The sequence below is a fragment of the Monodon monoceros genome, unplaced genomic scaffold (genome assembly GCF_005190385.1).
Source record: "Monodon monoceros isolate NGI ecotype Baffin Bay Population unplaced genomic scaffold, NGI_Narwhal_1 Super_Scaffold_22, whole genome shotgun sequence".
In the NCBI taxonomy this organism is placed as follows: Eukaryota; Metazoa; Chordata; class Mammalia; order Artiodactyla; family Monodontidae; genus Monodon; species Monodon monoceros.
The window spans coordinates 124,064,627-124,076,839 of record NW_021703779.1 but is presented as its reverse complement, the minus strand read 5'-3'; the positions used below and the strand labels follow the sequence as shown (position 1 = coordinate 124,076,839).

The following is a 12,213-nucleotide window of genomic DNA, read 5'->3' as shown; positions in this document are numbered from 1 at the left end:
CCCTCTGACCCCCTCCCCCTCCACTCTCCCCCCCCCCACCCCGCATCCCTGTCCCCTGGGGTCCATTCTGAGGCTCGGATTCGGTCGCTAAGGACCCTGGGTCGCTTCCACTTTGACCCTTGCCGACTGTTGCGGCGCGGACTGGACGCCTAAGGCAAGGGACTCAAAAGGGCACTGCCTGGCCTCCGCCACTGAGCTGGCCTCGCCCACCCTCCATGGGTTCCCAGGGGCCCAAGCTCCATCCCTGTCAGCTCCGCCCCCGCCCCGCACCTGCCCGGCTTCTTCCCCAGCTCGGCCCCACTCCTCCTCAGTTCTGCCTCCTTCTCCAGAAGCTCCTCCGCACCCAGCTCTTTCCCACACTTCAGCCCCAAATACTCCTCCCCCCGTTCCTCCCACCTCCGCCCTGCCCCTCCCCCAGCTCCTCCCCAGCTATTCGCCACAGCCCCGCCCCTTCTCTTCCGACCCGCTCCCCCGCCCACTTCCTGGTCCTCCTCTGGGTGCCGCTCCACGCCGCCGGTCTCGGACCTCCGAGCGGCCTGGCCTTCCGCGCGCCACATGGCCTGGCGGCTGCTACTCTGTCTCCTAGCGGCCGGAGCCTGCGGCAAATGCGCGATTGTTCGTAAGTGCGTGTCTACGTGCCTGCGTGCGTGCGTACGTGCGTGCGTACGTGTGTACGTGCATGCGTTCACCCCGGAAATAAGGAGCGTCAGCGCTTGCGGGCGCGGCTGCCTGTCACCGGTCCCGGTTCCCCGAGGCGGACGACCGTCCTTCCCGGTGGCCGCAGCCGGGCCGTCCCACCGCGCCCGCGACTCGCCCCGCCCACAAGGAGCCAGGACCCGCCGCGCCCGAGGACGGTACCTCCGGGCGGGAGTTTCCCGGGATCTGCGTCGGGGAGCGCGCGCGGGGCGGCCGAGGCTGCACCTTCCTGTCCCCTCCACCGCCACCGTGCCCGCCCGCCATCCTTCCACGTGTGTGTCCCGCGATGCGCTGGTGCACACGCACCAGCCGCCCGCAGTCCTGCCCTCCCGCCTCCCGCGGGCACCGCCCCCACCCCCCAGCCCCCACACCCCACACCCCACACCCCACCCCACCCACCTCCCTGCCCTGCGGGGCTCAGCTGCTTGTCCGCGGCTCCCCTCTCGGTGGGGCCCACCCAGGAGTCCATTGAGGGTCACGGACTGTGGGGCTCTCCAGGTCCTTCCCGCGTGGCACTGTGAGGAGAGGTGTCGTTTTCTCCTGTTGGATGCGGGAGCTGCTGGGCTGTAAGGTCACCGTCACTCCTGTGGGATGGGCTTCTGTGCTGCGGGCTGAGGCATCGTGGGGTCCCCGACCCAGCCGGGCGGGGACAGGGCCGTTGCCTTGATGAGCAGAACCAACCCTGAGGGAGGCGGCACGTGTGTTTCTCATCGGTTGGGCCCTCCTGGGTCCTGGTGGTCTCCGGTCCCTGCCGAGAAGAAGACCGTTGTGGTTCCTTGGCCGGCATTGCTGTCTTGTGGCTGATGACTTTTCTCCTTGTCCCTCTGGTTCTCGTGCAGGTGAAGACGCCCAGACAAGTGGAAGAGTGTTTTCTCCTCTGGCCACCAAGCAGGCACCCTCTGCGTCGAGAGGTAGGAGGGCACTCAGCCGCCTTCTTCCCGAGGGACTCTCCCCAGGGATTCCGCCCGCACGGTTCGGGTCCCGTGGTTGTGATCTGGTGGCGCCCGTGAGGAAGGGGCTGGCTGAGAAGCTGAGGGGCGGAAACCGCGGGCGAGCCTGGGATCCAGTCACACACCCCAGTAGGAGCCAGAGAAACGGCCAGGCCCCAGGGACTGGCCAGCCTCCCTCGTAACTAACCCCAACGCAGTGGGGAGGGCGACCCTTTGTCACCCATCAGGTTGGCAGAGGTTAGGCGGGGTGATGATGCTCGGGGGCCCGCCAGTGCGTGAGGGCACGGCAGCCTCGCCCGTGGCTGGCAGAGTGTACGTGGGGGAGCCTTTGCGGAAGGCCGTTTGCTGGCGTGTGTCAGCATCTCGGGATGTGTGCCGTGTGACGCGGGCCTCCTCCGACGCGGGGCTTCAGTTAGCGAGTGTGTGGTCGTGTTGAGTGTCTGGAGGGGCAGAAAGTGCCAAGCAGTCTGTGAGTCCCCTTCGGCGGGGGAAGAGTCAGTAACCTGTGGGACAGCCGACGACGGGGTACCGTGTGGGCGGTGAAAATAGGACAGATGGAGACGTCCAGACGTGAAGCAGTGTTCCTGAGGTGCTGTGAGCGGAGAAGTCATCCCCCACCCCCGCGTGCAGAGGTGTCCAGGACAGGGCTGACCCTCTGTGATCGCTCGCCCGGGCAGTCGTGTCAGAGTCCCACGGTCTGGGTGGCTTGAACTACAGAACGTATCGCCTTGCGGTTCTGGAGGCCAGAAGCCCGAGATCTAGGTGCCGCCGGTGGTGGCTCTTGTGAGGGCTGTGGAGGGAATCTGTCCCATCCCGCCCCCCTCACTCCCGGGTCTTTGCTGGCTCTCCTGTGTGCCGGTCTGTCTCTAACTGGCCCCTTTTTATGGGGACATCAGTCCTGTTAGAGGAGGGTCGACCCTAATGAGCTCATCAGACCTTGATCACCCCTGTGAAGACCTTCGCTTTGTAGGTAGGGTCACACTCTGAGGAACTTGGGGTTGAGATTCCAGCACGTGAATTTCAGGGGCACGGTGTGACCCCTAACACTCTCCAAAGGCTCTGAGGTAGGAGCACACGTGGAACGTTCCAGGGATGGAAGGAAGGCCTTCATGGCTGCAGGGGGTGAATCCAGGGGCGAGGAGAGCAGGCAGCCAGGGGGAGGAGCCAGACCATGTGGAGCCTCATGGGCCCTGGAGAGAAATGTGTCTCCGCTCTGTTCGGGGAAGGAAAGCCCTGGAAGGTCCTGGACTGGCTGCCTTTGCGGCCTTGTCCCCTGTCCTCACAGCCACGTGGAAGTGGAGGCTCCGTGCGGTGCCGTGACCCGGCTGACTTTCAGGCCCGCGGCTCCCCTGCTCCTCTGTCCTCAGCGAGCAGGGACCCTCCCCCCAGCCCCCCAGGTACAAGGAAAGCAGGCGAGGACGGGGGTGCGTGGAGTCAGGTCCCCTGGAACCATGCGCTGTCTCTCTATCCTTCGGCGCCTCCTCAGCTGCAGAGCGGGGTGATGGTAACCTCCCGGGTTATTTGAGGATTGAATACTATGATCCCTGGATGGTGCCCGTCCCAGGTCCTGGCGTGGAGACGGGGCGCGCACCAGTGCCGGTAGTTCCTGCCGTCACGTATCCTTTCTCGGGCTCCGGGCCGGGCTGGAAGCGGTGGTGCGGGAAGGGGTGGGAGGAGGGTGGCTCCCAAGGCGCGCGGGGAAGAGACACCTGGCAGGGCCATGTGAGAGCCAGGGCGTCCCCAGGGCCGAGCCAAGGTTGGTTGCCAAGGATTTGCACTCAGCAGCCCTGGGGTAAGATGGGGGATCCGCAGAGCATGGGCAGCGGCAGGGCCAGGGAGCTGCGGGGCCGGGGGCAGGGGAGAAGCCAGGCCCAGGACTGTCCCTGTCTGTGCCGGGAGAGGGCCAGAGCCCGGCCACTGGGCTGTGAAGCCAAGGGGCCCTCCCTCCCTCCTCTCTGCCGCCCGGGGCCCAGTGCCCTCTGTCGTAGAATTGCCCACACGCCTCTCTCTCGCTGTCCCGGCCTCCCTGTGAGCTCCCCGCGGACTCCATCTGATGGACGGATCCCCCCCGGTCGGCACCCCCTGTCAGCTGACGGGCGCGGAGACGGATGGAAGGGGCTGGCGCCCGGGGGGGCCACGGGGCTGAGGTCAGGCCCACGGGTCATGAGCTCGGAGGCCGGCACGTCAGGCTGCTTGACCGTTCCGGTTCTGTGTTTCCACAGGCGCGTGAGGCCCTGGGAGCTCTGGGAGATGAAGTTCGGCTGCCTGTCCTTCCGGCAGCCTCATGCGGGTTTCATCTTAAATGGGGTGAAGACCCTGGAGACGCGGTGGCGGCCCGTGCTGAGCGGCCACCGGCACCGCACCCTGGCCGTCCACATCGCGCACAGGGACTGGGAGGACGCGGCCTGGAGGGAGCTGCTGGCCGAGAGGCTGGGGATGAGCCCCGCGCAGATCCAGGCCTTGCTGCGGGACGGGGAGAAGTTCGGCCGTGGAGTGATAGCCGGCAAGTGACTGACGATCGCCTGCCGGGGCTGCCCCCCCAGGGTCTCACCCGGGGCTTTGGCGCCTCGTTTTCTTTTGAACCGGTCGGTGTGGGGTTAGGGTTCGTTTTCCTGAGGCACCTCGCCTTCGGAGGGGCCGGGAAGGTCCCCTCCCCGCCACTCTGGGCCTCAGTGCCCCTTTGTGCTCCGAGAGGCAGAGGCGGGTCCGGCTCTGCCCGTGGCACTCGCCTCCGTGTGTGTACGTGTGCGCGCCGTGGCAGAGCCCGCGGGAGGCAGCACGGCAGCCAGAGCTGCGTGTGAGGGGGACCTGGGGACTCGGGCTGCCCGCCCGGCTTCACGCGCCCGCCTCACCCCCGCCGCCCGCGGCATCCTGCGGAAGTCCCCTAAGGCCCCCGGCGGGGGCAGGTCCCGCATCAACCGCTGGCCCCCGGTGGATCGCTCAGGGACCTGATTGCCCGTAGGCTCCCCGCAGCGGCGGCCCGGGGCCCTCCTGACCTGTACCTGCTGCCTGCAGCGGTCGGGCCTTGGTGGGGTCGTGGGGGACCAGGCCTCTCCTTTTCATTGCTCTCCCTCCCTCCCTCCCTCCCTCCCTCCCTCCCTCGGCCTCGCCCCCAATTCCCTGAACCGAGGTTGGCGGGTGGGAAGTGCTCGGCCAGAGGGACCCAGTTCACCCCGGGTCCCCTCGATGACGTGGTCTTGGTCTCTAGTGGTCGTGATTTGAATCACCTTGTTCTCCATCTGTGTGCTTCTGCCTTTGTGCACAGGGCTGGTTGACATTGGGGACACTTCGCTGTGCCCGGAAGACTTAGGTCCCAGCGAGGTCGCGGAGCTGGAGAATCGAGCCCTGCTGCTCAACCTGCAGCAGAAGTACCTGACTGCGCTTGCCAACCCCCGCTGGCTGCTGCGGCCTGTCCCCGGGAGAGGCGGGAAGGACGTCTTCCAGGTGGACATCCCCGAGCACCTGATCCCCTTTGGGCAGGAGGCCTGACCAGACGGGGCTCTCGAGAGGAAGGTGACCGAGAGACCGGCTCATTGTGCCACCGTCCACTCGCCTTCACGCCCTGGACGTGCACGTCTGGTTCGGTCCGAATCGGCCCTGCCCCGGGGAGCGCTGCCCGCTCCGTGCTGTTCACGGAAGCAGACGTGCCCACCTGGTGCAGGGACGGGGGTTGGGCCTCTCCTCGTGCGATGCCGCTCTGGGCTCAGCAACAGAGTCTCGAGGACTTTGACCTTTAGGAAAAGATGGCAGTGCCACTCGTTTTGGCCCTACTGGTTCTGGGTGGTTGAGAGAAATGTGTTTTGAGGGGACCGGTTAGCGTTTTCCCCTCTTTGGCCTGGTCAGAACTCCCAGATGTTTGGACCGCGTCTGGGGAACGAACGATGGGGGAAGGCCGGTGGCGGGCCTCGTGCACGCGGGAGAGGACCGCAGGCCCAGAAACAGGGCGCGGTCTGTCCTTGCAGGTGACCCTGGCCCTGTTGTAAAGCGTCCCTTGGCTCACGAAGCGTGTGTGTTAGACGTGCTGCCCGGCCACTTCACGTCCGAAGACAGGCTCCTAAATACAGCTCTGACGGCAAAGTGAAAAGGGCTGGCGCTCGCTTTGTGGAAATCTCTTACTTCTCTGTGGGGTTTGGGGCCATTTGTCAGCAAGCTTTCTAGGGGTTGTCACCTCTGAAGGTGCTGGGCTTTCCCCCAGGTGTCGGCTGGGAAGGGCCCGTCTCTTCTGAGGCAGACGGCAGTGTGCACGCCTACCTTGGTGGGTGGGATGGCCCTCCTTTCCGGCGGGCCTCTTTGGGAGGCCCCTGGATGGTGGGCTGGACACACGCTCAGCTGCGGGTCAGAAACTTGTGGCATCGTAGGGGGACCCAGGAGGAGGCTCCTTCTGCTTCAGGATGCATGACTAATGGAAGGTGACACCCCTGAGGTCAGGAGCCAGGCTGCGCTGCCTCCTGACTAGCAGGCAAGGCCCAGGGACCAGCCTGTCCTGGGCTGGCCTCAGCGCTCCCGAGCCGCGTCCCTGGCTGAGCGTGGGAAATGCTGCTGCTTCAAACGAAAGGGGACGGCGGGGACCAAAGCCTGCCGGGGCTGTGGGTTTCCAGCCTCGTCGGGCCCGTCCACTGAGATGTGGTGTGAATAGTACGGACAGTTAGAAAGGACACAAGACTCGCACTTCTCGTTCGATTCTTCATTTACTCCCGTGGACTTTGGCTTTTCTTTATTAGAGACAAAAGTAGATTCTTGGTTATGAGATGGGGCTTTTTGTGTGTCCCCAGGGGACTGCGAGCTCAGGGATCGCAGTGGTCCTTGCACTGTTCGCGGAGAGCACGCCTGCAATCTGAGGAGCCCCCCTACTCCTCGTCCACCTCAGGGACCTTGTTTGGGGGCGTAGCTAAAAGGGCCCCCAGCAGGAGGGAGAGACAGCTGTTGTACAGAGACATCTCCGAGCCATAAGCCGGGTAAACCGTGGGGCTGGCGGGCAGTTCCCTGGTGCCATACCAGGGGCACAGAAGTGACATTCCAGGGAGTGCCCTGCCCACTCAGGCCGCCCTGCTCACTGGGGGGATGGTGTTCCCTGGCCCATCCCGCTCCACCGCTCATAGAGCACGTGCTAGAGGACAGGAAAGGCTGGGTAGCGCTGGGCCCCTGAGCACCCGGGGCTTTCTTCTGGGTGGTGGAATCGTTGTAAGGGATTTGTGGGGAGCGTCTAGTAGCAGCCACCGGCTTCTTTCCCTTTGGGGCTGTTGCGCTGGTCCCGGGCTGATCAGTTGCTCCCAGGTTGCATTTTCTCTGAATGTTCTCGATGAGCAGAGGCTTGTCTCTCTGAAAGTTGGAGTTGCAGAAGATCTGAAATGAAACGAATCACTTTAGCCATTCTGGGAGAAAATACCCACTCCTCCCCGCCCACCCCCGTCCATCATAATGGTCTTCTCTGACTGTGGAGAAAAGGTCTCTTTAAGTTCCTGGCAGGTTATTCTGCCCTGGAGTGTGCGCTCCCTAGAGCTCCCCGAGGCGAGCCTCGGTCGAGGTGTTACTGTCGCTACCTGACATCTCGTGGCCTCTCGAGAGGGTCTGTAGGCACACCTGCAGGTCCCCTCTAAGGGGCTGTGGCTGAATACCACAGGCTCTACTTTCTCATCTTTCCTTAACTACCTTCTCACGTGAGGAAAGTTATTCTCGGAAATGAAACCCGTTCAGCACGTGGCCCATCTGGCCTCCCCGGGAGGTGTTCGAGTAACAAGAGAACATGGGCAACGGAAGGGCTTTCTACTTTACCATCAGCCTCTTCTTCCCTGGAGAGTGGCTGGTCAGGCATATTTTGCTGAATCCGTACCGGTTCATTTGGCGGATGAAAGTCGTCAAGCTGTCTGTGTTGAAAATCCTGTCTGCGCCTCTGCGGTGAAGAACCTCCCTCTGGAAGAGGTCTTCCTTGATGATCACCATATCTCCCTTGTCATTCCAGCGCACAGAGGTGAAGGCGGGATCCTCCACCATCCTCCAGAGCTTTCTTGGGAGGGAGAGCTGAAGAATACTCTGGTTGGCCACACCGTAGTTTGCGCCCTGTGGTGGCGGGTTGTCTTGGGAGCCGGGATCTGGGCTCTCGGCTTGGTCACCCTGCTTCTCCGAACTCTCCCTTGAATCCACATTGGGATGCGGGGACGCACGAGAGGGGACCCACGTTGCTGGCTCTGCGTCAGCCGATGGGCCCAGCATGGCTGTACACAGCTCATCGCTACTCTGACTAGCCATGGAGCCAGTCTAGATTGGGAGCATTCTCCACCCGAGACCGTATCACTGAACTCTCAGGGCAGAAATGCCTTGGGCCAGAGCGGGGATGCCCAGTAAATACTGTCCGCAAGATTCTAGAATCTCGGTAGTGGGGCAGCCAGCCACTCAAGTCGCAGTCTTCTTTATTGGTCACGTGATGTCACCGAGGCGGTCTGGAGAGGGAGCCCTGGCCAAGTGTGGGGGAGGGGATGGGGACGGGGTCCCAGGCGCCTGTCTTTTTTTCTAAAAGTCTCGAAAAGTGTGGTTCAAGTTCCCGGGAAAGACTTCCGTCTGCCGCCAGGCACCTTGTTTCAAGAGGCCAGGCCCCGGGTGGGTTGAGAAGCGTGATCCTGTCTCCGCCCCCATCCCTTGACGCCGGCTTCCGATTTGCTCAAGGGCCAGGCCCTGGCGAGGCGCAGCTTGGCTGCCACTGAGGCCACAGGGATCACGTGGGCCCCTGGCGACTGTCCCTCCCAGAAGATGGGGCTCCCTAGCGGGCTGGTTGGCCTAGCCTGAGTCGGTGCCCACCCCCCCCACCCCCATCCCGCTTCCGGCTCTGGTCGCTTGCAGCTGTTCCTGCCAGCTGATGGGTCCCGCTCAGATGGGCCCAAACAAAGGGTCCTGATTTCCTGCCTCCCAGGTCAAGCTGTCCCCAGAGTAGGGCTGTGCGCGACCTCACACTCAACTCGAGTGTTCCCCAAGCACCTCAGACACAGCCCTGCCCACGATGCCACGTGGGAGGGCATAGCCACGTGCCCTCCGCTGGGCATCTAGCCTCCTTTTGGGCTCTCCCTGCCCCCAGACCTCATCCCTGTGCGGATCACAGAGGGATTGTCTTCAGCGTCCATTTCTTCCCGTAGAAGCCCTTCTCATGGCCCAAGAGTGCTCACTTTTGGAACACCTGCGTGCGTCCTTTTCCCATTGCCTTCCCAGACCGTCGGATTCAGCCTCCCTGGAGGCTGCCTCAAAAGCCCTGTTTCCTTTCCGCAGTGGGGTGGTTTGGCTTCTGCTCCCCCCGATCCTGGCCTCCCACGTCCACCTTGGGTCTCCGTGGGTACTTGCCCTTTGAAGGACTTGATCTGGGGCTTCGGCGTGTAGCCTGTCCCATTGAAAGCAGGCATTTCACTGGTGCACGCCCAGGCCAGCCCTGCTCTCCTTCCCCATGCCCGCCCCTGCCTCCCTCCCCCTCCACCCCCGGGGCCCTGTCCCTGCTGTTACCTTAAGGATACATAGAATGATCTTGTTTGCTTTCAGCTTCGACGCTTTTGAACGGGCCTACGTGACACGGACTCAGTCCCAAGGAAATTTCCTACTTGCCGACCTAGACGTGACCGGGGGAAGCCCCCGTCCACGTGCATTTGGAAATAGATGAGGGTCTGGGTGTCGGACGCGCCGAAACCCGAGTGAGAGTCGTCCGTCTTCACCGCAGGTGGGAGGATAGGATGGTGGGTTTGGTGATGCGCGTTCTCTGGCCGTTGTGGGCGACTTTGTCCTTCATAGTCACTGTGTAGGGGACAGAGTGGCACCTTGGAAAGGCCCGTCTGCGAGGATCCTAGGTCCCTGTCCCAGCTCTGCCACTAAGCAGGGTCATCTGCCCTCTGTGAGCGCCACTGCCCTATTTCTGAAAGGGGAGAGCTAAGAGGGTGTGCAGGAGGATCTCCCGAGGTGCCTTTCAGCCTAAGGACTGGCATCCTGGATGGAGCTCCCGGGCCTAGATTCGGGCCTGCTCCCTGGTCTTTATGCTTCTAAACTGGTTTACAAAGCATTCTTCAGGTCAGTTCCTCCTGTAGGGACATGACCTCGGAGGCTGCGAATTTTGGTGGAGGCCGTCGGTGGCTCCTCAGAAGGGGCCCAAAGGCTGGGGCCTCCTTGGGCCGAGCCTGCCTGTGTGGCCTTGCCTGCTGCCCCCCTCCTCGGGCCCTCCCTCGCCCCCTGGGTCCCGTAGGAACTGCCTCCTTCCTGGTCCCCCTCCCTCCCAGGTGCCAGCCGGGCCCCGGCAGTGGGTTTGTGTGGCACCGTGGGGTCTTTCTCAGCCGGGTCTCGGGACCCTTCAGCTGGGCAGGCACAAGCCCTGGCGACGTCCAAGGCCTGCCTTTCCCAGCCTCGCCCTCCAGCCCCTGCCCTTGGCTTCCGTGCCCTGATGCCCCCAGCCCAGAGGCCCCCCAGCCGCTCCCCTCCCTCGCTGCCGCCAGGGTCTCGGGGTGTCTGCCGGCGTTAACTTCCCTCCAGTATCTGAGGAGGCTCCTGCAGGGGCCTTATCCCAGTAGGCACTGGGGCCTTACGGTCAGTCCCAGGCAGTCTCGGTCCCTCCCTCCCCGTGGCTCAGCCATGAGCAGCTCAGCAGGCCAGGTTCCCGTTGGACAGGAGGGCCCCAGGGCAGGAGCAGGGACAGGGCGCCGTCACACGGGAAGGTGCCGGGACTGGACAGAAATGCCGGCACCTGGCGGTGTCAGATCTCAACAAACCACAGACGAGCCCCACACTGTCTCTGCTTCTCCTTGGCACCTTCCTTTCTTGGGCCTGCTTTTTGTCAACTGAAAGACACCGTGTGACACTGAGAAGAGCAATGAATCGCCAGTCAGAAGGTCAGCCACGGGCTGGGGTGGGTGGGAACAGCGTGTGCTCGAGAGGAATTCAGACCAGGGCTCTGGTCCCCACGCCGTCACTTACCAGCACGTGATCCTGGGAAGATTCCCAAGCCCCGTGGCCTCAGGTTCCTCACCCGTGAAGCGAATGGGTGTGATGAGCCCTGTCTCGGGCTGCAGGGATGTGTGTGAGCTACGTAGAGCAGCTCACAGGGCCTGGCGTCTGTTGGAACTTCGATGATTGGCAGGTATCTCTCATATTGTTCGGCCTCAGACCCTTCCCCTCTCTCCTCTGGCATTTGGTTGGGCGGTTTCTTGTCCCGGTCATGTCAGAGAATATGCAGCTCAACAGGATGTGGAAAAGCTAATTAGCCAAACAAGGTGTTTCATCAGTAAAACTAAGGAAATGTTCCCAGTTAGAGGGTGTGTTAAATTCGGGCGCGGAGGGGTGTTCCCAGCGAGATACAACACGAAGCTCCAGGAAATGGAATCAAGGAACAAGGCTTTGCATCCCTCCCAGATGCTCTTCCATCCAGACCGTTCCTTTGCTTCATTTCAGCCCCACCAGACATCGAGTCCTTGATTACAATTGCCAAAGTACAGTCACGATAACGATTAAAGCTAATTAGCACCTTGGGTTCTGGCTCCCCCAAGAACAGGGAAAAGAGGGCCTGTCCACGGACTTCTGGGCATCACGTCAAGGGAGTGTGACCGCGTTTCTCCAGCTGTTGCATGTATAACACCTACTTCTTCACTATGGTCAACTGCAATGCGACAAGAGCCGGGACCCCTTCCTTCCTGCCCGAGTATGAGATTTCTCTCGGGTTCATCCGTGATCCAGAAGGACACCTCACGGTAATGTCGCATTTCAGACTTTCCCCCCAAACCCAAGTCACACCGCCTGCAGGTCTGGCTGCTGCCACCACCCAGCTTCATCACCATCACCTCCCCACAGAAGGAAGCCCCGCTTCCCAAAGCCCCAAACTGCCCTGGCTCGGGGCACTTAACACTCCAGGGCTCGCTCCTGGAGCCCCACCGCCTCGTCCCATGTGGACTTGTTCTGTGGGACTTAGGGGACGTCTCACCACCTTCCTCATGTGACAGCGGCTCCTAGACCATCACTCTACGTGTGAGTGTGTCCTGCTTTTCCTAGCGTTCCCGCTACTAACACAGGGCCTTCCGGAGAGCAGAGGCTCCGTGGAGGTCTGCCGAATAAATAAGCCGGAGAGCAGGGGCCTTACTTACTCAAATCAGTTTTTTCATACTTTCGTAAATCACCGTGCAAATCCAACTAAACAGAGATAGCTTAGTTGTACAGAATGACAGACAAGCAGGATAAGAAGCAAAAACTCACTACGATTACTTTTATTTTTCTAATTCTTCCCCCATCTGTATTACTGCTAAGTACTTTCACATTTCCAGAGCAGTTCTGATTCCAATTCCGTGTTATCTGCTTCAGGGTCACAAAATGAAATGGGAGATTTCCCAGTCTCTTTTACAAAACAGCAAAACTCTTGTTCTTAAACTGGGTAATTATAAACACATTCTAATCAATGTCATTCACAAAGTTAGACACTGACGCTTGTTTAGTCTTCCATTAAACGGAATAACATTTTAAAAACTCCTAAAGAAAACACAGATGATATTCCATGTCATCTTACACAACAGGAGCCCAAAGATGCGACACACCATGTTCCCCCCACTCGCAGGGGCCCTCA

At 61.6% G+C, this 12,213-nt stretch overlaps 2 protein-coding genes across 7 annotated transcripts; one reads left to right on the top strand and one right to left on the bottom strand.

Annotated features, from left to right (window-relative positions):
* The first annotated feature begins 493 nt into the window (after positions 1-493).
* Positions 494-12,095, top strand: LOC114905598 (protein CXorf40A-like). Of its 6 annotated transcripts, none has more exons than XM_029239907.1 (4): positions 494-619; positions 1,536-1,607; positions 3,869-4,149; positions 4,912-5,748. In XM_029239907.1, the coding sequence occupies exons 3-4, from the start codon at positions 3,897-3,899 to the stop codon at positions 5,133-5,135; spliced, it is 477 nt and encodes a 158-aa protein (XP_029095740.1). In that variant the 5' UTR covers positions 494-619; positions 1,536-1,607; positions 3,869-3,896; the 3' UTR covers positions 5,136-5,748. The 6 variants fall into 6 exon arrangements, with proteins under 6 accessions (XP_029095740.1, XP_029095741.1, XP_029095739.1 ...); XM_029239908.1 differs by having other exon boundaries at positions 509-623; XM_029239906.1 differs by lacking the exon at positions 494-619 and adding an exon at positions 711-854.
* HSFX3 (heat shock transcription factor family, X-linked member 3) lies at positions 6,365-8,430 on the bottom strand. The gene is given in 3 exon segments (XM_029239913.1): positions 6,365-6,638; positions 6,640-6,989; positions 7,419-8,430. Coding segments are annotated over 3 exon segments (1,032 nt in total). The 5' UTR covers positions 7,893-8,430; the 3' UTR covers positions 6,365-6,430.
* Positions 12,096-12,213: the final 118 nt, after the last annotated feature.

What these genes read in the sequence shown, in the direction of transcription:
- LOC114905598 (XM_029239907.1), top strand. Translation starts at nt 3,897, where the DNA reads ATGAAGTTCGGCTGCCTGTCCTTCCGGCAGCCTCATGCGGGTTTCATC. An exon ending in CGGCCGTGGAGTGATAGCCG is followed by an intron (nt 4,150 to 4,911) that starts GCAAGTGACTGA and finishes CTTTGTGCACAG; the next exon opens with GGCTGGTTGACATTGGGGAC.